The sequence below is a fragment of the Myotis yumanensis genome, unplaced genomic scaffold (assembly GCF_028538775.1).
Source record: "Myotis yumanensis isolate MYYU_CA2020_CCGP unplaced genomic scaffold, mMyoYum1.0.hap1 SCAF_1, whole genome shotgun sequence".
Classification (NCBI taxonomy): Eukaryota; Metazoa; Chordata; class Mammalia; order Chiroptera; family Vespertilionidae; genus Myotis; species Myotis yumanensis.
Window position 1 is genome coordinate 187,759,692 of NW_027223752.1, and position 24,487 is coordinate 187,784,178.

Here is a 24,487-nt window from a genome sequence, read left to right on the forward strand (position 1 = left end):
GTCAAGCTAGGATGATAAGAAATCTGGATAGATAACAATAATACAAAGTGGAAAGTGATAAATACCATAAGAGGATTGAGATAAAGTCTAGTTTTATGTGAGTTCTGAAGAAAAGGTGTACACCTAGAAGTAATCATAGAAGCTAGAGGGGAGAGAGGAAAGGAAGGAGGGAAGGAAGGAAGGAAGGAAGGAAGGAAGGAAGGAAGGAAGGAAGGAAGGAAGGAAGAAGGAAGGAAGGAGGAAGGAAGGAAGAAAAGAAGAAAAGGAAAAGGAAAAGGAAAAGGAAAGAAGGAAGGAAGGAAGGAAGGAAGGAAGGAAGGAAGGAAGGAAGGAAGGAAGGAAGGAAGAAAAAGAAAGGAAGGGAGAGAGGAAACCTGGGACAATTTAGAATGAGTAAGAATGGAGGTAGAGGAAGGAGGACACTTAAGGAGAGCATGGGCAAGAGACTGGTCAATTCAAAATGGGGACACACGTAGGCTGTAGGTCAGTGGTTCTCAACCTTCTGGCCCTTTAAATACAGTTCCTCATGTTGTGACCCAGCCATAAAATTATTTTCGTTGCTACTTCATAACTGTAATGTTGCTACTGTTATGAATCGTAATGTAAATATCTGATATGCAGGATGGTCTTAGGCGACCCCTGTGAAAGGGTCATTCAACCGCCAAAGGGGTCGCGACCCACAGGTTGAGAACCACTGCTCTAGGTACTACCTGGAGGGGCTATGAAAATCCCCCACATGTGCTGTGAGTCAATGCTCATGGGCTCATCCTCCTTCCCACCAGGGATTAGGGAGAGATTTGGCAAATGAGAGGCCATTGTCCCCTTAGAGACAGGAAAATGGAAAATGATGCTCCCAGAGCTGGTCCTGAACAATTGTGTGATGTTAGTAATGAGCTCCCTTAAGAGGAAGTATAGCGTTCTCTCTCAAGTTTCTAGTATTTCGGTAAATAGGATTTTTGTTTTGTCTTGTTTTGTTTTAAGGGAAACAGAGACAGTAGATTGAACAGCAGAATTTTTTATTGTTTTTTGAAGAGTTGAGCTATGTATATTCTGAAGATACAAGAATTAATTCAAAGTCCCTGCTCTGAAGTGCAAAAAGGGGATAGAGAAGTTAATAAGCATTTGTGACCCGGAGTGGCACACTGCTGTGGGACCACAGAGAACCACTATCTCGCAGAATCAGGGAGACTTCATGAAAGAAATAAATGGTTTTGAGGTGAATAAAGGGATTGAGGTTAGATAGCAGAAAAACTGGTGGAATCAATTGGCCCAGTTTCATAGCCATCCCGAGTGAGGCCGGCACTTGGAGGGCAGGAACACCAAAGGCAAATGCTGGTATTTATCCTGAGTTAGGGTTATGACAAAATAATGTATATGAAAGAAGGGCACGGTGACCTAAGTTTCTAGCCCTATCGATGGAAATGGCTGCCCATGGGGTCAGTGTGGTACGATAAGCAAGTCAAAAGACAAATGAAAGAAGAAATCAGGGAAGGAAGCAAAAACAAAGAGATGGTGAGAAACTGGAGTGAGAACCACCGGGTGGATGGTTTTGTCCCTTTCATAGCCTCAGAAACCTTTCGGTGACACATGGGGGATTGCTCATCTTATCCCTTGGGAAACTCTGATCTCGGGTTCAAGTGTGAGCACAAAGCCAGGTGTGAGGAGGTAGGTGGCTGAGCAGAAGTCTGTGTGTGAACGCAGCCCTCTGTGAGAGAATTCATCCCAAGCAAACAGAATTCAGGCTGGATGAACTTGAACTAAACTTAGTCATCCAGGGGCTTGGGAGTCTGAGTTCAGCATGGAAGCATACCTATAACCTAGTCCCAGCTCAATCCCTTGGATGCAGGTCCATGCAAGTGATATCTATAAAACACTGAGGCTGCTGGGGACTTGTCTGTGCAGCATGAAGATGGGCGTGTTACTCTCCCCTTTTCCACAAGCTATGTCTGAGCTTGGACATCATAAGAACCCTAGTGCGCTAGTGGCAGTGCTTGGCAGAGACCATGGCACCTGGTGGAGCTGAGGCACATCCGGGGGGCGTTTGTTCATGTACACAGGTCCATACTACCTGTGGGCCCAGAGAAAGCTTGTAAAGTGGGCCTGGAGGAGGGCTGGTCCCTCAGTCAATGGCAAGGCAAGGAAAGACCAGTGGATTTGGGGCTTCTCACTGTCTCTGTAGAAGCAGGTCAAAATTTCCGGCTCTAGAATTATGTAGATTGGCTTTGTCACTTATTAGCTCTGTGAACTTGATCAGGTTGTTTAACTCTTTGAGCTTGCTTCCAGAGGTACATTTACCACCTCAGGTCCACAGAGTAGATGAGAAATTGAATGTATGTCTTTAACATATGGCAGAGTCAGACCACACACACACACACACACACACACACACACACACACCATTCCAATTCTGCCTGAAGGTGCTTCCTCCTCACTCCTTGCTGAATCTTACTCATCTTAAATCTAAATGTCATATTTCAGAGAAGACATCCCTCAGCCTCCATTACAGACTCTGGATTGCCTACCCAACATCCATTCCCACCGTCTCCTTTTGTTTGGGTATCAGCTCCTCAAAGAGCTCTTGAAGGGTTCATGGGCAAATGCTGAAGAACTTAGGCAATTACAGTAATCCTCCCTCCATTCCCAGCATTTAGGCATGGACATGGGGCTTGGTTTGGACTAATGACAAGTGAGAAGGCATCTACTGGGAGCTTATGGGATAGATTTCCTCACTCTTTAAAAGAGACACACTCTGCTACCATTGGGCATTGGCAGGATGGGCTATCATAAGGGGGGGCTGTTCCAGCCAGCCTGGGAATCTGGGAGATGGGAGGGGGGAAAACGGAAACAGCTTGGGCCCTCCCTGATACCACTGAGTTGCTGAGTTCGCCAGCTAAAGCCTCTCGACTTTGGAACTTCTAGCCATATGAAACTATAAATGTCCTTATCATTCAAGAAACTTTAAATCGAGTTAATTATTAATTGCAGCCTCCCACATCTAAATTATGACCACGTATTTTTAACTCTCATATTTTCCTTCATAGCATTTATCACATATATAGTTTCTTTTGTATTTATTTGTTTGATGTCTCTTTCCCCCACTGGACTGTAGATTCTAAACTGCAGAGACCACAGGTTGATTTTGTTCACCATTTCATTCCCACATTTTGCACCAGACCTGAGGCCTAGGAGCTGCTCAGGCACAGCATTTTTCTCCTCCTCCTCCCCCTCCCCCTCGTCCTTGTTCTCTACAATTCAGTGTGGTGGTGCTGACGAAGCACAGGATTGGTGGAAAAGGACCTACGGTATGTTCCCTCTCAAACGCTAACTAGTTGGGTGGCCCTGGGCAGCAGACTGCACTACATCAATGGCTTTCAAGTTTTTACCTTAAGGAACAGTAAGAAAATACATATTACATGGTTGACCCAGTGCATGCATATTTAACTGAAATGAAAGATTTATAGAGCATGCTCTTACTATGTGAAAGGTACTCTGGTATTTTTATTTCATTCAAAAAACAGAAGCTTTGACTCAATACATCAAATTTTGGGACCCATTAATTAGCAACCCACAGTTCCTTCTAACTCCCCTCTCCAAAGAAACTGGAATAAATGAAGTGGATGGGCTTTGAAAATCTCTGATTTTATCTTCTTTGCTGTTAAACTGAACATAAACATCTAGTTCACTGACTTTTAAAAAGTCCATTGTTATAGTGACTTAACAATGACTTAACTATTTTCCTGTTTCCTGTGGAATTCTTCCCCATCCCCCATCTGTTCTGGTGGGGCTATTTTGAAGGCCTGTACAAAATGGCACAGGTTTATGAAAAGTACCTTGTATTTTTTTTCTTATTTTTTCCCAGTTAGCACAAAAACAAACAGGACTACATTCCTCATCCTCTGAAATTTAATGGCCCCATTCGACATGTTTACGCGGGCCTCATTTCTATATGTTTTTGTATATACTAGTGCCAACCGGTGTTACATTAGCCCCACTGCCACCACGTGGCTTAAAACCCAAGAGAGTTGGGTTCTAACATTCTCCTGCACAGTGGAGAATAGACCCTCACTGTACTTCCCATTCCTCAACACTAAACTGCCCTTGTCCTCCTGGATTTGCCAGTGAAATTCCTCGGGGGGCAAGAGGAAAGGGAGAAAGCCACACGACGGTCTCACAGCTCCAGAGCACAGCAAATAATGCGGTGGGGTATACATATATTTAGAAAACCGTAGTGTAAGCCTCAGGGAAAAAAAACAACAACAACACACACACACACCAAACAAACATGTAATCAAAAGGCGACGGGGAGAGCTTGAGTGATCAAGAAAACTCCCTGCCAAAAAACCTTCAGATTCAGAAGGAAGGTATAATTTCATCACGTGAGCTGGCGAACTGGATCAAGTTCTGGCTTCAGAGTCAGGGAAGAGCGCGTCGCCAAGCTGCTCCGGGGTCACATTATCTTCCAGAAGGGCACTGGTGTGACAGGAGGGCACACCCGGGATGTGTGCGCCTGTTTGCGCTCTGGGAGGGAAGGCGAGGTGGGAGAGAGCCTGCAGGGAAAACAGACGGGAGGGGTGGGGCGAAAGGGAGGGGCGGAACCAGGTACACCTCCCAGAACTTTCCTCTCCCCTCGTCCCACACACTTGAAATAGAATTAATAACAACATGGGGAAAAAATGCTTACAACCACGATGTTATCTCTGAACTTAAGTTGCCCCACTCTGGAAGGTATAGGGTATAAAGTGCAGATTGCGGCTATCGGCGATCGCAGCCCGCTGGTCTCGGGAGTAAAGGTTCAAGCTGGTGTGGGTACGCGTGCGAGTGACCCCACTTCCAGGGAGGCGGGCTCCCGGCTCTTCCACGCCAAAGCCCGGGCTGACCCCTGCCCCCCTCCTTTTTCTCCACTCCTCCCTCTTTCCCTCCCCTCCCTCCTGGAGCGCGACTCCTCTGCACCGGCCCCCGCGGAGGCTCCTGGCGGCAGCACCGACGCCGACGCCGCCGCAGCTCCTGCCCGCAGAGCGCTCGCCCGTCCGCCCACCCGCCCGCCCGCGCTGCCCCGGCTCCGAGTAGCCCTAGCGGCGGTGCCCGCAGCCCCGGGCCCGCGCGGCGCGCCCTGCGCACGGCCCGGGCGGGCTGAGCCGACCTGCCCTGGGATCGGGCGCTGGAGGCTGCTGGGGAGGGCGGCGTGGGAGAGGACGCCGAGACGCAGAGGCGGCCGCCCGGGTGACCAGCTGCGCACCTGGAAAGTTACCGGGCTGCCTGGTGAGGTTCGCGGGCTGGGGGTTCGGGCGCCGGGAGGGACGGGGTCGGGGACGCGCGCGTGTGCCTGCGGTGCGCGCCTCGCACGCCGTGCGCCTCTGTTCCCCGCCCAGCCGGTCTCGTGCCGGTGCTGTTTGCGTGTGGACGCGGGCAGGCGTTGCGTTCGCTCGGTGCGGCAGCCTTTGGTGAGCTTCTGGAGGCGGGGAGGGCTACTTCATTTTAAGCAGCTCGGCCAGGGGCGGAGGGGAGAGCTCAGCCCCAGAGGGGGGGTTCTCAGGTTCTCAGCGCCCTTAGCCCGTTAGCCCGGAGCAGCCCTGGAGTCTTGCTCTGGGCTGGGGGCTTGCGCTGCTGTCAGGGCGTGCGCTCCGGGCTCCGCTTCGTGGGGCTGTGGGTCGCTGCTGGAAGACAGGACTTGGGCAAGGACTTTGGGAGTCCTTGTAAACTTGTGTGGGTGTCCTGTGGCACTCCCAGCACCGTGAGGCGCGTTCACATCTCTTGCTCTGTATTTCCAGGTGATGAAGAAACAAGAGCAAACACATAAAAACAGTACATCAGCCACTTGGGAATGAGAGAAGAAACAGCAAGGGGTTCGAGTTTGAGAAAAACTAGGGTGCATTTGAGAACAGAAAGAAACAACGCAGGCAGAATTAACAGGTAGAAAGGTCTGACAAATTCCTTGGTTTCCCTATTTTCATCTTGTCCCTGAAGATCCCAGAGATTTTTTTTTTTTTAAATAAGAGAGCAACATACGCCTGCCCCTCCCCCACAGTTCCTTAGACATTATTCTCTCTTTGTTGCAAGTTTCTTCTTTGCAAGGTGATCATCCCACATACATACAGCATCTGTTGCCAGTGCTGCTGCTTAATTTTACACAGGAGGAGCTAACATCCTGGAGAGTTCTCGCTGGGGAATTGGGGGCCATCCTCTCCATGGGAACATTGTGCACCTAAGAATAAAAGACATAAAAAAGACAGTGCAAAGAGATCTTGCTCTTTTATGGGAAATACTCCACTTCAGAGTTCTGAAGTCCTTACAAGTGAAGCTAATTCGCCTCAGAGTGAAGGCATTTGCTGCCTGATTATTGCGCAACTCTTTTGATCCGTATTGTTTGGCTTCCTTAGGCCAGTTATTTCCAACCCGTGTGCCGCAAGGGTATGCGAGGACATTTAAAAACATGCAATTTTTTTTTAAACAGTGTGTTTAGTCACGGGCACTTACCTCTTTTCCCTTAGATTGTAAAATAAAAAGAAAAAAAAATGACAACAGCTAACAACAATAGCCATCCCGGGTGAATGAATCACAATTATACTTATTTTTTTAAATCAGTAAAATATATAATACATTTTTGGGTGTGCCACGGAATTTTAGTAATTAGTTTATGCCTTGAGATGAAAAAGGTTGAGAATTGCCAATCTAGACCATTTTCCTATTAATTATCCCTTTCCCGCTATGTTTTTATTTTCTCTATCTTCACTGGTTCATTATTGTGGCCTTACAAATAACTCTCTTTTCCACTAACCGAAAAATCCCTACTCTGAGCACCGGCTCTTCCCATGGTCCTTTGTCCTAAGTCTTTCATGAAGGCTAACTTCAGTGTTTTCCCCCCTCTTATCTCAATTTTTTTTATATGCCTGTGGGGTATGAACTGCAGCCTGCTCACCTCTTGAAAATGTTATCTTCATTGTCTCCATGATACTTCTTCCTAGATCTCTTAATTGTACAATTATACTTTCTCCATCTTTGTTGTTTCTCCTCCTTGTCCTATTTATCTATACATAACTGTCTAAGTATATGTACATAACAATAGAAGTGTTCCTTCTCTCCCGTAGTGATCTCATTTTTGAATGGGACTTCAGTTCTTACCTCTGTGAAGAGATCTCTAGCCTTGACCTTTCTTCTTGGTTACTATCTGCTAGACATTTTCACCTTCATGACTCAGAGACACTCAAACTAAACATTGGAAGATCCATTACTTTCTCATAAAGCATGTTCATTCCCTGGACTTTGGTCCATGTCACAGTACCTAGCCCATAGGTTGTACTCTGTTCATTTTTTCATGAATGAATGAGTTCATAGTACTACCTTCCTCCAAGCCTTGTTAGATCAAAACATTGAAATCTTTTTTGACTCCCCAGTGAATTACCACATTTAGATATTCTGCCCCTGCAGTATTCCTCCCACCATTTCCATTCTTTCCTATTAATCCCTCCAGATCCTCTCTCACTTACCAAAACAATAGATCCGCCCCCACCCCCACATCTGTAGTTTCTCTTCCAAACTTCCTATAGACCTAGACGCTCTTCCTCTCGTCATTGCCAATCTACTGGGCACCTTCATCTCCTTCTTCAGTCTCTACTTCTGTATCAGTGACTGCTACGTATTTTCAGTTCCCCTCTTCTCATTTTCTAGTCCTTAATTTCTTACTGCCTACTGAACTCAACCCTAAAATTTCCACAGGTCCCTCAAACTGAGGGTGTCCAAAATGAAACTCATCCTTTAAAATCTGCCCCTCATTTGAGTTAAGGACATCCCCTCTTACCCATTTGCCACAATGGAAACTTCCAAACCTTTATTGTTTCTTCTTATCACTACTCAGAGTCTATAAGCTACAATCTCCTGACCTACATCTGTAAAATGGCACTTCTCTGTGTTTGCCTGTTTATCTGATACTGTCTCACCGAAAAGTAGCTGAATAGAATGTCACCAAATTTGGCAGTGAGACTAGAGGATATGTGGCTGTTATACAATTCACTGTGGACATTCTGCTGGGGGAAGGGACACTTCAAAAAGATAGTCAACCTCTGGAGTAGCTGGAACTGGTTCAATGGGAAGCTTGTATGACTGCCTAACAGGAGACTATTACTCTCCAAATTAGATGCTGTGGGTAGAGAAAACATGCAGTAGATTCAAACCTGAGTCCCAGGTCAGTGGTCGCAAGATCAGATAGACAAATGTTTGAATTGTGGCAGTGATAGTGGAAGTGCGTTATTTCACATAAGGAAAACTCTGCGTGGTTTGCTTCAGGGAGGAGAAGCAGGGATTTATATAGTCAATGATGGCTAATTATTTTCTAAAAGAACTCTGGTGAAACAGAGTTAAGGATAACACCAAATATATGTTTCATATGTTCTTAGGAGACTATCTACAAAAGCCTGTATAATCACTCCTCTGCTTCCAGGCTACACTGCCCATATCATGAAAAAGAATCTCTTCTACTTTTCATGATTTATTGAAGGGAAGGAAATTTCAAAGTTATCTATAGCTGTAGCTTTTTAACAAATTTCTTATGACAATGTTTTTCTCTTTTGGCTCCCATGGAGATGATTCATTTTTTCTTGAGTTCAAAAAGTTCAAGACATTAAAATAAGGTTGGAACTCTGTCTGGCCATAACCGGGTCCCATCACCTCCGACTTGGATTGGTGCAATAGCCTTTTACATTTTCTTCCTCTAAGCTCTTTTCACTCCATTTCATATTTGTTGCCAAGAAAGTTATTTTTCTAAAGGCCAAATCTGACCATATCACTTGAAATAAACTTGACCTACACTAAAATCTTCATACCATAACATGGGATATGATGAAGTTTTTCAGTATCTTTTTCAGCTTCATTTCTCTTCTCTCTCTCCTCCTCATGTATTTCAGCCTTTTCCTGACTGCTATTAACTTCCTTGCATTCACTCCTTAGTACATGTTTTTTTTTTTTTATTTAAATAATAGCCTTTAATTTTTAGAGCAGTTTTAAATTAATAGAAAAATTAGGTAAAAAGTACAGAGTGTTCTCATATACTCTCCGTGTGCCGCCCTTTCCCCTATTCTTAACATCTTGTGTTAGGGTGGTACATTTGTTACAATCAGTGAACCAATATTGATATATTATTATTAACTAAAGTACATATTTTACAATAGGATTCATTCTTTGTGTTGTATATTCTAAGGATTTGGACAAATGTACGAAGACATGTATCCACCATTGCCATATCAGACAGAAGAGTGGCACTGCCCTATAATTGCCCTGTGCTCACCTATTCATTCCTTCCTCCCTCTCCCCAAGTCCTTGGCAACCACTCATTTTTTTACTGTCCCCAAGTTTTTTCATTCCCAGAATGTCATATAGTTGTAATCATACAGCATGTAGGTTTCTCAGGTTGACTTCTTTCACTTAGTAATAGTCATTTAAAGTTCTTTCATGTCTTTTTATGGCTTGATAGTTATTGCTTTGCATACTGAATAGTATTTACTTGTCTGGATCTACCAGTTTGTTTATCCATCTATCCATTTGAAGGACATCTTGGTTGTTTCTAAGTTGTGGCAATGATGAAAAAGCTGCTATAAACATCCATGTACAGATTTTGGTGTGTTTTCATATCAGTTGCATAAATACCAAAGAACACGATTGCTGGGTTGTATGATTATTTAACTTTGTGAGAAACTGCCAACTGTTTTCCCAAGTGGCTGTGTCATTTCACATTCCCACTAGCAATGGATGAGAATTCCTGCTGCTCCACATCCTCTCAATTGTTAGGTGTTGTCAGTGTTTTGGCCATTCTAATAGGTGTGTAGTGGTATCTCACTGTTGTTTTAATTTGAGATTATCTAATTACATATGATGTTGAGCATCTTTTCATATCCCTATTTACCACATATGTATCATCTATGGTGAGGTGTCTGTTTCTCTTTTTGCCCATTATTCAGCAGTTATTTGTTTCCTATGGGATTGGACAAATGTATAAAGACATGTATTCACCATGTTGAGTGTTAAGAGTTCTTTGTTTATTGTGGCTACCAGTCCTTTATTTGATATATATTTTGCAAATACTTTCTTCAATCTATGACTATTGTTCCATTCTCTGAATAGAGTCTTTTGCAGAGGAGACATTTTTAATTTTAATTAAGTCCAACCTATTCATTTTTCATGGTCTTTGCCTTTGGTGTTTTATCTAAAAACATTATTAGCCCTAGCTGGTTTGGCTCAGTGGATAAAGCGTAGGCCTGTGGACTGAAGGGTCACGGATTTGATTCCAGTCAAGGGTATATGCCTGGTTGCAGGCTCGATCCCTAGTAGGGGGGGAGCCAATCAATGATTCTCTCTCATCATTGATGTTTCACTCTCTCCCTCTCCCTTCCTTTCTGAATCAATAAAAATATATTTATAAAATAAAAAAATAAATAAAAATAAAAACATCATTAAACCCAAGATCACATAGATTTTCTTCTGCATTTTATAGTTTTGTGTTTTATATTTAGGTATTTGATCCATTTTGAGCTAATTTTTATGAGAGATTTAAGGTCTGTGTCTAGACCAGCCGTGGGCAAACTACGGCCTGCGGGCCGGATCCGGCCCGTTTGAAATGAATAAAACTAAAAAAAAAAATGACCGTACCCTTTTATGTAATGATGTTTACTTTGAATTTATATTAGTTCACACAAACACTCCATCCATATTTTTGTTCCGGCCCTCCGGTCCAGTTTAAGAACCCATTGTGGCCCTTGAGTCAAAAAGTTTGCCCACCCCTGGTCTAGACTCATTTTTTTTTTTTTACATGTAGGATGTCTAGTTGTTCCAAAACAACTTGTTAAAAGAACTATCTTTTCTCCATTGAATTGCCTTTGTTCCTGTGTCAAAAGTCAGTTGACTGCATTTGTTTGGGTCTGTTTTCAGGGCTCTCTATTTTGTACCATTGTTCTATTTGTCTATTATTTCACTAATAGCACTGTTTTGATTATTGCAGCTTTATAGTAAGTCATGAAATCTGGTAGTACCAGCACTCTGACTCTGTTCTTTTATAATATTGTCTTAGCTTAGTACATATTTTTGAGCAATATGATTTTCTACTAAGATGAGTTATTTTGTGGATAAATAATGTTATAATAATAATAATAGTAATATTTAATATTTATTAAACACATACTATATGTCAAGCACTGTGCTAAATTCTTATCATGGTTTATCTAATTTAACCCTCTAACAGCTCTAAATAATACGCAACAATATTTTATCTATCTGCCTATTGATCAACCTATGTGCTTATCTATCTCTTCTATTATTGACACTCAACCCCCAAATCATGCCCAAGGTCATATAAATATTAAGTGCAAGTGCTTGGATTGGGACTCTGGCTCTATAACCTTCGCCAGCACCATACCATGTCTCATATTTACAGATTTCCAAAATGTGTATGTGTGTATTTTTATATCAGACTCCAGATGGGTAGAGCGAGAAATAGATATTTTCTAGATCAAAGCCAAGATGTTGGTTTCTAGCTACTTTAGGACTGAGGAAAAACAGACAACAAACCCTGATTCCTCCCACATTGGCTGCCAGGTGTTAATCTGCCTGCAGGAACCTCACAAGAAAGTGTGGACGAAAGGGGCCATATGCTGACCTGGCAAGCTCAGGGGAGGCCTGCATGGCCGTCTTGCATGTGGCCCCTTTCGTCCACAAAAGCGTTGCTTTTCCTAAGTCTTTTCTAGTTACCTTTTATACATGACATTTCCTAAATAGTAAATTAATGTCATAATAATGGATAATTTTGTATAGCTTCCCTCTTTTCTTGCTAAATGCCACTTCTCATTCTGTTCCTCTCTCTTGTCGCAGACTGCAGAATACTGCTTTCACAGTGAACCATGTCTTTTTGTGTTGCCTTCAAAGATAATTAGGTGGTTCCTTTAGGAATAAGGAGTTTAAGGCAGTGTGTGTAAATAGTTAGAGGCCCCATGAGGGCATTACAAAGGAGGAGTCCCTGTGGTCCTGGAACCTGGGCTAGGCCATTCCTGAGGCTTTCTGGTCTCCATCTTTTGGTGGGCTTCCCTTAACAGAGAAGGTTTCTCGGGCTGTTTGTTTCAGAATGACTTCTTTCTTTTTCCTTTTTTAGAGAATTTTTATTTGGAATGAAAATATAGAGCCCATCCCAGTGTCTTCTTTTCTTAATAGAAGATATAATTCAGGCAGAGTAAGATCCCCCAAGAGAACAATTTGCATTTTTAAAGACCTCTTGTCTGGAAGACCTCTAGTTTACTAGACTATTGTCCCACCCAGTGGTGATCTCCTCTGGGCATTTCCTCAAAGGAGCCACTAGGTGCCTTGTCTCTTCACTTAGCAGAAGAGCTGCCTGGTGCTTATTACATGTCAGATATTACTCCTGATGCCTTACTAACATACTCCTCATAGTAACCCATATGAGATGGATATAACTATATTTATTTTCTAGATTAGAAAACCAACAATTCTACCTAAGTAATTCATAGAAGGTTGCATAGCTGGGGATGGCAAATTGTTTTTCTACCTTGGATAGCCACTCTTCACTGCTCATGTTAAGTCCTGGTCTTTATCTCCATGCTCATTTAAAAAAAAATATATATATATATATATATATATATATGATATTGATTTTTTACAGAGAGGAAGGGAGAGGGATAGAGAGTTAGAAACATCGATGAGAGAGAAACATCGATCAGCTGCCTCCTGCACACCTCGCACTGGGGATGTGCCCGCAACCAAGGTACATGCCCTTGACCGGAATCGAACCTGGGACCCTTCAGTCTTTAGGCCGATGCTCCATCCACTGAGCCAAACCAGTTAGGGCCAAGCTCATTTCTTATTACTTTATGTGCTGCCTTCTGATTAGAAGAATGATTTTAATAACATATAGTTGCTAGATTGATGGAGCAACATCCTGTGGTTCATTTCTCTTTGTGGCTAGCAATACATATTTGAGAAATAGCTTATCTGTCTTAGTGACTGATACAGGAAACAGTGAATTCAATTAGGTTTTATGAAGCCAGACACTCGAAGCCTTGGCTTGAGGGACAAAAAAATTGAAATGGGTGAACTCACTAAGAAATCAGACATAGTATTGAGCCATTTGGTAACTTACATATCCTAAATTAGTGACTTGAAAGATGGGTTGCTCTCATTTCATTCCTCTTTGGAATTGTAAATAACTTGAAAGATTTATACAGCTTTCAAATGTATTCCACTAAGACCAGATAATAGTTGGTGTTTTGGGAGAATTTAGCATCTTCTACTTAATCGTGCTTCAGGTTTGTAAAATTATTGTTGGATTGGACAGAATGTTTTGAATGCCATTAGCAAAAATGATGCTAAGTCTTTTCATATTTAGAATTCTAGAACTGTTTTCTGTGTCAAATTTGAAGGCAAATTCATGGAACTATGCTCCTGATATAGTACATGACAGGTCTTAGTTAACAATTGTTCAATGAGTGAAAAATTAGTTGTTAGTTTAATGTTAGATTTAAAAGTTTTTGTATTCACTTTTGTTTTGTTTTCTTTTTATAGGGCAATTCCTTTCTCCCCAACTCCCTTCCTTCCATCCTGCCTTGGTTCAGTAATGCTTGTCCGTGTACCAAAAATGTGCATGTAGAAGATGGCTCATAGCTGCATGCTACAAATGTGCGCACATTAATTTTGGATGCCTTTGGGAGCACCCTCTCATGCCTGTCATTCAGAATCTCATTCAAGGTTATTCTTAGGTCCCAGTCTGATGTCTTCTGAATTGCTTCTTCAGGAGACAGGGGTATCCAGGGCTACTTCTTTGAATTCTAGTAGTATCCTCTTTGAATTCTAATCTCCTCAACCTTTTTATGTATTCTGAATAACTAGGAACAGTACGTGCCGCCAAGTCAACAGATATTGCAACATGTATAGGCTATTCTCTGGAGACTAATATTCATTAATGATTGCTTGGAACCTGACTTCTATGAACATCTAAGTACCACAAGATTACTTTTATAAGTACTTTTATTTTCTGTCTGTACCATCCATCGTAGGCAACCTACATTGGCCATTTGTCTGTGTCTGTTTGAAACTTAGAGGCTGTTTTACATCTTTATGTCTCTGTCTTTATTGTTGTGGAGGTCATGATTATTCTGGGAAAGCCAGGGAAACCAGTGTAAGAATTTCATTTCTCTTTGAGTTTGAAATTTGGAGGGAAAGAGGGGCAAGAATGTGTGGGTTATATAACTTCAAAATTTCATTGATCTCTTCTGATTAGATAATGAGAGGAAATTAATCTTAATTCACAAGTGTTATAATGCTACTTTGGTTATGGCTATCAAAAACTGCACATGCAGAAGTGTGAAGTTCAAATAGGTAGCCTAGAATGATTTAAATGAATCTTAATCGAAGCAGTATTTTCCCAGTTTCACCCTTTAGAGTTCTTTTTTTAAAAAAATATATTTTATTGATTTTTTACAGAGAGGAAGGGAGAGGGATAGAGAGTCAGAAACATCGATGAGAGAGAAACATCAATCAGCTGCCTCCTGCACACTCCCTACTGTGGATGTGCCTGCAACCAAGGTACATGCCCTTGACCGGAATCGAACCTGGGACCCTTGAGTCCGCAGGCGCTCTATCCACTGAGCCAAACTGGTTAGGGCTAGAGTTGTTTTTGTGTTTGCTCACTTGTGCTTATTATCTGCAGATGATTTATTTTCTGTTTTCACTGAATTGACTCAATAAGCCTGTTACCCAGTCTAGCCTCCACTTAAGCAATAATATCAATGAGATCTCAACTTTGTGGTGCCCATCATCTATATTTCTAATAATGTTAAAATAAATGCATAGCTATTGAACTACAAAATATTTCTGAACCAACTAAAATTGTTCCTCGTACTTCTGATCTGCTTTTCACTCACTGGATGTAGGCCCACTTTGGGGCCTACACTGAGGATAAAAAAGGAGCCTTGTACCATAGGTCATCATTTATGGGCAACATTGGCTTCAGGATAAAAAGTAAAGGATGTAGAAGAATGTTCGTACCTCTCTTTTACCTTCTAGTAATCACAATCCAGAAGATCTTGTTCCTCCTCCTCCTCCTCCACCCCTTCTTCTTCTTCATGCAAAACTTAACAGGTACCCAGGGCAGGAGAAAAGTGCTAATAAAGCCACACCAGCTCTGCCTCCTCCTGCTGTGGAATTCAGATGTGTTATCTTCTAAACGCGGGGAGGGTTCCTTAATGTAGCCTCCCAGGGAGCTGTGAGACTTGTGACATTTCCAAGCCTCCGCTGCTGTAGCTGCCCCTGTGTGTTTTATCTCTGCCATGCTTACATCCAAATCGCAGCTCTGTTGTGATGCTTTTGACAGCTGTCCGGTGAGAGTGACCAAAGAGAACAGCAGGTAACACAGGCCGTTTGTGCAAAAGGCTCAGGTGTGATACTTGTGCCAGCAAAGGGACAGGGTACAATGAAACCAAATGCCCACTCCTCCTCCTGGAGGGATAAAAGAAATGGATCAATAACTTTCCTTCTGGAAGCATGGGGGAATTTAGTATTTATCAAACAATGATGACATCTATGCTTCTATTTATGAAACAGATGGGAATGAGAGGAGCGGTGAGGGGGCTTTAGGACGTGAAACTCCACTGGGTAATTCCCAATTCTGTGCCCTCTCTCAGGTCCTTGAGCAAAATGGGAAATGGTTCAGTGAAACCCAAACATCCCAAGCATCCAGATGGCCACTCCGGGAACCTCACCTACAATGCCCTGCAGAGCAAGGTGGCAGAGCTGGAGAGAGAGCTGAGGAGGAAGGATGCCGAGATCCAGGAGCGGGAGTACCATCTGAAGGAACTGCGGGAGCAGCTGTCGAAGCAGACTGTGGCCATCGCGGAGCTCACGGAGGAGCTGCAGAACAAGTGCATCCAGCTGAACAAGCTGCAGGATGTGGTGCACATCCAGGGTGGCAGCCTGCTTCAGGCCTCTCCAGAGCGGATCCCCCTGGAGGTGCACCGGAAGTCCTCGGGGCTGGTCTCTCTCCACAGCAGAAGGGGAGCCAAGGCTGGGGTGTCTGCTGAGCCAACAACCCGAACCTATGACCTCAACAAACCCCCTGAATTTTCCTTTGAGAAAGCAAGAGTCAGGAAAGATTCCAGGTAAGACTTTCTCATAATATTAAGACTCAGATAGCCTTAATATTATGAAACACTAGAGTGATAACTCATTAAGCCTCATCAATATTATTACCCTTTCAGATTTGGGGATAAGAGACTTCTAAAATGGCCTTGCTTTGCAGTAGGGTCTCTCTTTAAGAAGAACTTTTCTTTAAAGCATGAATTGTGCTTGAACGTTGATTCATGATATGTGCAACTTTAAAACTGAGTTTACGAAAGTCATTTCCATTATCCTGACAACCCTATGGGAGTGAAAAGGTAGTTTTAGGACATCTACCCTTCTCTCTTTCTATAGGAGTGGACTTAAAAGTGTACACAGATTACAATGAATTATGACTATGTATAGCAAAACCACTAACTAGCACTTAGTATTCAAATGTTATGAAAATGGAATAAGCTGGAGCTTCAAAACTGGATGAATTCATTAATTCACTCATAGTTCAGATTGAGCACTATAATACTTTCTTCCAGCCATGGTTAGATGCTAAATAAATATCAGTGAATAAATAGACACAGAGCCTTTCTCAGCAAGAGATAGTATACATGGAAACAAGTAAACATTGTCTAATGATTAATTGGGATAAATGATATGATGGGTATAGTCGGTGGTATCTGGGGTTAGGGGAAGAGAAGGACAAAGGGGCAACAGAATTTGGATTGCTCAGGAGGCCTGGCTGAGGAGGTGACCTTTAACTGAGACCCAAAGGAGAAAAAGGAACATAAACAAGGTGGAAAAGATATTTCAGGCAGAGGGAACAATTACAAGCTAGAATTAATTTTAAAGATAAGGATTTTTTAAAAGAACATGTAACTATGTACCACATCATTCTTGTATGTGTATTTTGTATAGGCGTGTGTGTGTGTATGGGGTGTGTGTGTGTATACATTTCTTTTCTGGTTCAAGTTTGAGTTTCCTTACCAGGAGAGATTGACGAAAAACATCATGAGTGAGGGTCTTCTTTCTGAATTATTTTTAAGTGAGTATTTATTAGTTGAAATTAGATCTTTTGCCTTGATAATGTCTTGGCTGAGCTGGATCTCTCTTGAAAAATGCAAGATTTGTTATATTAAAACAAATTTTAATTTATTCACTGACACAAGTAATATAAATCAAGGTAAAACAACTGACTTAAATGAATAAATGATTAATTTTGACAACAGATAGAAAGGCAGGTTAAATTCATCAATTTGTTGACTGTACTTGACACATAGTGAATGATTGATAAATATTTGCTAATGAAACAAATCATGCTGGATTATTAGTTATATTATTCTGTGGCTGAAAGAAATCTAATAGTTCAGGAGAGTGTTTTTAAGCCAAGATTTTTAATTATAGTTGATTTAGAAAGGTCTTATTTATTCCCTTTAATAATTACTTATTTTTAATGGTGCAAATTCAGAAATGATAAATTTTATAAACTTATGCTTGTTTGTCAAAAATTGATATCATCTAGTATTCTCTTCTGATATGTCAGAGATATATGCACATTTGGCAATATTAACTATTACGTATTATTACTATACTAGTAGCCCTGCGCACGAATCCATGCGTAGATCACTGCCGCCCTCCTGTAGCTCTCCGTCCACTGCCCTCTCCTGTAGCTCTCGACCTCCTGCTTGCTTGCTGCCCTGCCCCCTCCTTTAGCTGTCTGCAGCCCACTTGTAGCCAGCAGGTCACTGCCACCCTCCTGTAGCTCCCCTCACCCCCCTTCCTCCTCCCCGCCCCTCATAGCTTGCTGCCCTGCCCCCTCCTGTAGCTCTCCACAGTCAGCTTGTACTTCGCTGGCCCACCCTCCCGCTGATCCATGATCTGGTCATGATGTGCTTGGTCGTTAACGCCTGGCATAATGGCTAATTAGCATATTCCTCTCTTATTATATAGGATATGTATACTAGTACATAAGCACAATATATTATTTACCCACTCACAAAGACATCTTTCAAATAGCAGTGAGCTTGTATATCTGGGAGAAGTGTGGGAGAATTTAAAGCAATTCATCTTTCACCCTCTCCCTACATATTCCACCAGATTTCTTCTCTGGAATGAAGATTATGTTCAATTATTTTGTTCCAAAGACTTATGTCCTTCTTGAAGCAAAACACCATTCTCTTGGTGTTAGGCAACTGAACAGTCCAGGATAAATATATTTCTTTGTAATTCTTTGTTATAACCAGGCAAAGAAAATCAGCAGTTATTTTCTGGGCCAAACCACCTGTCTATAGTGAGTGAGACACAGAAGAGTGAAGACATTATAGCTCTTAAATAAGATTTAGCAATGATTCTCCTCCTCATCAAAGCAAGCCAGATGGGTGCAGATCTGTGTTGCGGTCATGATTTAGAAACAGGCTCATTGATTCCTTAATGATTAAGTCCTCAGGAAACCAAACTAGATCACTGATGCCCTAATATTCTCCATGTGCTTTTATAGAGCCTTGTGATTCTAAATTGGAAATTAATTAGAATATGGGAGCCACTCTTTTCTTGTTGACTGATTTTTATCTCGTGTGAAGTTTGTGCCTCAGTTTTTCTTACAAAATATCTCTCTTTACCTCTGGAATAACTGATAAAACACAGGTGACATCATCAAATTTTCCTTTTTTTTTTTAAAGTGCTCAATATTGCAATTCGTTTTCCATTTTCAAACAGTTTCAGTTTTAGAGAAAAGCCATAAGTAAACTGGATATTTTTATATATCTTTTATACAGCCTGTGAACAATTTTTTAAGAAACAATTTTCTAGAAGTTAGATCATTTAAAAAGATGGGAGCATCATTCACTGATAAAGGGATGATGTCAGTATCCATTGGTTTGGCTAACGTGTCCCAGCAGTGCTGTTAGATAATAGAGTATTTAAGATATCCATCAAAATTGTTCCTTCATTTATTGTTTATGTTCAAATGCTTTATTTGTTCAACTTTTATTAACTTTCCTGGCTGAATTTATGACAAATTCATTTCTACTAATGTGTGTCCACTACATTTTAAAACTGTATGTATTTTTATTGATTTCAGAGAGGAAGGGAGAGGGAGAGAGAGATAGAAACATCAATGATGAGAGAGAATCATTGATCGACTGCCTCCTGCACGTCCCATACTGAGGATCAAGCCCACAACCCGGGCATATGCCCTGACTGGGAACCATGTCTTCCTGGTTCATAATTCGATGCTCAATCTCTGAACCACAGCCGGCCCAGATCCACTACGTTTTGGATAAAGTCTCTCCTCCCCTCTGCATCTGAAAGCTAGAAAGGCTTTCAGACTTTTTCTCAAAAAGGATGTCTCTGATGAATATTCATCCCTCCTGCAACCCACAGGAGTAGGGAGATAGGAAGTACTGACAGAAACCAGAGAATTGCCGGAACCGGTTTGGCTCAGTGGATAGAGCGTCGGCCTGCGGACTGAAAGGTCCCAGGTTCGATTCCGGTCAAGGGCATGTACCTTGGTTGCGGGCACATCCCCAATGAGGGGTGTGCAGGAGGCAGCTGATCGATGTTTCTCTCTCATCGATGTTTCTGACTCTCTATCTCTCTCCCTTCTTCTCTGTAAAAGATCAATAAAATATATTAAAAAAAAAAAAAAAGAAACCAGAGAATAACATTTGGGGAAATGGTAGACTTGCAATTTGAGGATTCAGATTCAATAATTCACCAGAAACCCTACAACCCATGCCACAGCAGTCTGAAATGCTGCTGAGCCCCTGCTCAAATGTATTATCAATGGCCAGTGAATCTCACCAACTGCCAGGCAGCCAGCTGTGTTGTCCTCTACCCATTCAGTGTACTTGTAGATCCCGAAGGGGTAGCTCAAACTGTATCCATAGTTACTTCTCCTTGCTTTCTTTATATGGAGGAATTTATATGCTCTACTGCCATTGGGCAACCCTTGAAATCTGTCTCTTGCAAAATCCAAGGGTCAACTTTTTAAGAGCAGGTTCAAGACTTATTCAGTGTTGTCCAATAGAACTTCGGAAGTGCTGGAAATGTTCTGTAACCTGTGTTGTCCAGTATGGAAGCTAATGTCAAAATGTGGCTGTTGAGCACTGGAAGTATGTGGCCAGGGTCACTAAGGAATTCAGTTTTTAATTCTAATTAATTTAAAGATTAAATTAGCCACATGTGGCTAATGGCTACTGTATTGGATATTGCAGTTTTATATTATGTGCATATTTTTTGTTTGTTTGTTTGTTTTCCATAATCTCTATCCTCTGAGATGAAGATGATGACCTAGTGAAGTTTAGGAAAACTTCATAGACAAAGTAAGACCTGTGTTTGGTTTTAGGACAGAGCCACAGAAAATGGGTGCGTGCCTGTCAGACCGAGGTGGGCACAAGGTGGAGTCACTCTTAAGCTGCATTAAACCTTCAGTGTAGTATCATAGGAGTTTGTAGTGCTTTGGCTTTGTTCCCACTGACCATGGCAGATCTTCAAAAGGGTGCAACTATGTGGGCATGAGGCCCATTTCTATTACAGGTACCCCGCCGTCCCGAAATATCATAAACCACGATGAGTCAGAGCACTACAGTTTATCACTGTCATCTCTGATTGAAATTTATTGTGGTGAACATAGGAGACTTTAGAGCTAGAACCTTAGAGATTGTTTCAGGCTACCCCATTTACGGGAGAAGTGAGGAAACAGGTGCAGGGGCATTGCAGAGCTGAGATTAGAATCCAAGATTCTTGACTTTGAAACCAGTTCTTCCCCTTTACAATCCCAATGTTCCCAGACTTCCCGCAAAGCTCTAAGGCCTCAAGTCAGGCCAGTCTGGGTGCCAGTCTGCTTTATTTTGACATGCTCTATGGATTGGTAGGAGGAATGATCATGCTTCCTGACTTCTTCCAAGTAGAGCTGAACAGAGCTTACCCCAGCCCTAACCCTAACAGTGCATCAATGTTCACCGAGTGTTGGATCCTCAAAGCTCAGACCATGTGAAAAGAACACAGAAAATGGGTTTGATCCATCTGATAGCACACACTGTGACTATCAATGGCAGAGGAAGGGGAGAAAGTTCAGATAGCATTTTTGTTCATGTCTGAGTCTGCCTTGAGACCAAGACAGCCACGTATCCAGAGGTCAGCCATTTCACTGAAATGACATTTTCTGTTTATGTAGACATCATTTAGCAAGCTTCACCACTGGCAGAGCAAAATTAGGAGCTTATGTTGACTGTCTGCTGTAACACAGGCAAATTAATCAGAGACATCTGGCAAGTTCCTGGTCTGCCTTTTCCCTGAGAACGCTTGAATTATCATTTGAAACTATTGTTCTTTGGGAAAGGAAAGATAAAACGAAGACTTGCCATCTGACTTCAGATGCTGACTCTGTTTTAGAAGGGCAGTGCTTTTCCTTTGTCGTTCCCACCCCAGGATCAGAATAGGTAGAAGCAGAAAATGCCAGTGAGTCATCTTTTTAAAGAAGCAGAGTGTGGAAGAGTGTGTTTGTTATTGTTATTTGTGCTTCCTTTCTAAAGAGGTGCTGAGCATTTGAATGTTCATTATAGAAATGTAACTCCTTTATTGAACTGGAGTGTTATGGAAAATAGTAGTAGTTATAATAACAATATTTGTTTATCACTAGTTCTGTGCCAGGCACCACTCTGAACACTTCACAAATATTGGATCATATCATCCTTACAGCAAACCTATAAGGTAGATATTATTATCAACCCCATTTTATGTGTGAGAAACTGAGGCATGCAGAATTGATTAACTTGCCTAAGGTGACACTTTTATATTTTGATATTTTTAATGTTGGAACCAGAATTAAAGCCTGCTATCTAAAGTCTCTTCTAACAACTCCTGTATACCACTTTTCCAAGATGGAAAGTAGAGAACTCTTCACATTTTAGCTGGAAAGCCTTGGAAAAAATATATATAATTGGAAATAGATACATTTGTAATTTTTTTTTGGTATGATTTACAAACATCTTCCTGCTGTTGTTATTTCTCCCTGAAAATTATGCTTCCAGAAAGTGCTGCCCTGGTGTAAGTTTGCAATAGGGAAAACTTTTGCTGGGGGCAAGAGAGAAATAAACTTTTTTTTCTTCCATGAAATAGTGCCTTACATATGGCTATCTGAGAGGTTCTAGATGTAGATTTTACATAGATAGGTTAGTGAAAACTTTAAAAGTGCATAGACAAACAATTATCAGTTGGACAGTTAAAAAATTCATACGTATGCTTATTAATAAGCATTAATAATAATGCTTAAGCTGAGTCTTCAGCAAAGCAAAGACATGAAGATACATAAGGGAGGAAGAAGAGAAAAGTTCAATTGTGTGGTGATCCGATAACCGGAAGCTGTGGGTGAAGGTAGCTGGGTGCCTGAGGGAAGTAGTCAGCGTGTTTGAAAACGGAAGGTTATGTTTCATAGCAATAATGTGCATGCAGACATCCAGGTCAGAACTAGATAGCTACTGCGGGATGGGGTGAAAAACCAAGTTCGGGGTTAACTGCTAGATGTCTGTTGTTTTCATTACATCATCTCATGGAGGCTGGGAACTGGCTCATTGTCTAATGAGGAGGGTGTTGCTTTTCTGTTGTACCAAAAGTGAAATGAAAACTCAGAGTTAAACAGCTTGCTCACGGTCATGCTGTGGTCGTTTCTTGAACCACGTTTCCAATCTGAGTAGGCTGATGTCAACGTGTGTTCTCTACCACCGTGTACCCAACTCTTATGGGTGGTGCTGCCCACAGTGTGACTCGCGCCCCCTTCGAGTTGCGGGGAGAGGTAGGGAGCAAGGAGAAGTTGAAAAACCTGCCTGAAATTCAATGGCAGCTGCCTTGACATCTTGAAGTGAAATAGGCTTCGTCTACCTTCTGAGTCCTGGCACCCAGCCCCTCTCACTTCCTGCCCTGCCTTTTCTTCTTTCTCACTAGGACCCAAAGGCCCCTGGGCTCCCCTCATTCCGCACCCTCACCCTAGCCCCCTCTCAACCTCTCAAATTACCTTCTGCTTGGTTTATAGCCACCCTTTGCTCCTCACTTCATCCTCAAATCTCCCAGCCCGCCAGTTGTCAGGTGTTAGGGAAATGTTTAATTATTAAGCTCAGAAAACACTGGGGATTGGAAGACCTATTGTTTTGAGTAGTCAACAGTCTCCATGCTCACAAGCATTTCATGCCAGTTCCCTGCTAGATTCCAGGAAAGAGTGCAGTCGAAATAGTGTAGTTGAGAAGATAGTGGCCTTTTCCTCTTTGCTTGTCCAATCAGAAGGAGGCATTGTCACTGACCTTTGCCTCCTAGTAAGTGGTGCAGTGTTTCCAGGGGAGCCTCCCTTTTCTTTTCTGGAAGCCTAGGCAGCTCAGCTCATGTCACCTGACTTTTTCTAGGGTTTAACCTGCAATAAAATTCTCAAGAAGGGGGAAAAGATCTGAAGCCAGGAATAATGCTTTTCAGTTTTTAGTCTCTGAAAGTACTTCCTATGTGAAAGATACATTTCCTGAAATTTTTATCCTTTGACCAAAGCTATTTCCTTTCTTTAAAGTCTCATCTATATAATAAAAGCCTAAGTGACTGTTATGGTGGAATGACCAGAATGACCGGTCGCTATGATGCGCACTGACCATCAGGGAGCAGACGCTCAATGCAGGAACTGCCCCCTGGTGGTCAGTATGCTCCCACAGGGGGAGTGCTACTCAGCCAGAAGCTGGGCTCACAGCTGGCGAGCACAGCAGCTGTGGCAGGAGCCTCTCCGCCTCGGTGGCAGCACTAAGGAGCAGCAAGCCTAGCAGTAAGGAGCAGGGAGTAGTGGGCAGTAAGGAGCGAGGTATGTCTGTCTACCGGCTTAGGCCCGATCCCTGTGGGGCGCAGGCCGGGCTGAGGAACCTCCTCCCCCAGTGCGTGAATTTCGTGCAACAGGCCTCTAGTTTTAAAATAATTTGTCTCTTCTCCTCTATGCTGACTCCCCCTTAGAAGTATTTGTTGTAGAACTTTCAGCATAGTCTTGCTTCACAGTTTTTTTGAGATCTACAGCTGGGAATTATACATCTTATAGTATATAATTCATTCTAAAGTGTGATAAGGAACTTCCCAAATTCCTATTAATCCTTCTAGGAATATTTTCTTGTCATGCCAAACTAATTTTAATTGGTAAATTTCCACCATCAGTTTTGATGGTCTTTTGGGGGTTTGTAGATCAAGCTCAGGGAAATATAAAAGAAAGATCTGCATAACTTCCAGTTATTTCTCTCCAGATGAGACCCAGGTTAAGGCAATAGTATTTACAGTTCTTTCTTAGAAATAGAAATTCAGAAAAACCTAAGTGTATTAGTTTTCTATTGCTCCATAACAAGTTACTACAAACTTAGCAGCTTAAAACGATACATATTTG

At 42.1% G+C, this 24,487-nt stretch overlaps 1 protein-coding gene across 3 annotated transcripts in view; it reads left to right on the forward strand.

Moving 5' to 3' along the window:
- The first annotated feature begins 5,214 nt into the window (after window positions 1-5,214).
- The window catches only part of PRKG2 (protein kinase cGMP-dependent 2), a 101,385-nt gene continuing 82,112 nt past the window's right edge, over window positions 5,215-24,487 (forward strand). For 2 of the 3 annotated variants that reach the window (XM_070394137.1, XM_070394146.1), the window contains exons 1-2: window positions 5,363-5,441; window positions 15,669-16,142. In XM_070394137.1, coding sequence (XP_070250238.1) covers window positions 15,682-16,142 — 461 coding nt within the window. In that variant the 5' untranslated portion in view covers window positions 5,363-5,441; window positions 15,669-15,681. Of the gene's footprint in view, window positions 5,260-5,362; window positions 5,442-15,668; window positions 16,143-24,487 lie in introns of those variants that run through there. The other variant, XM_070394128.1, reaches the window with a different exon arrangement.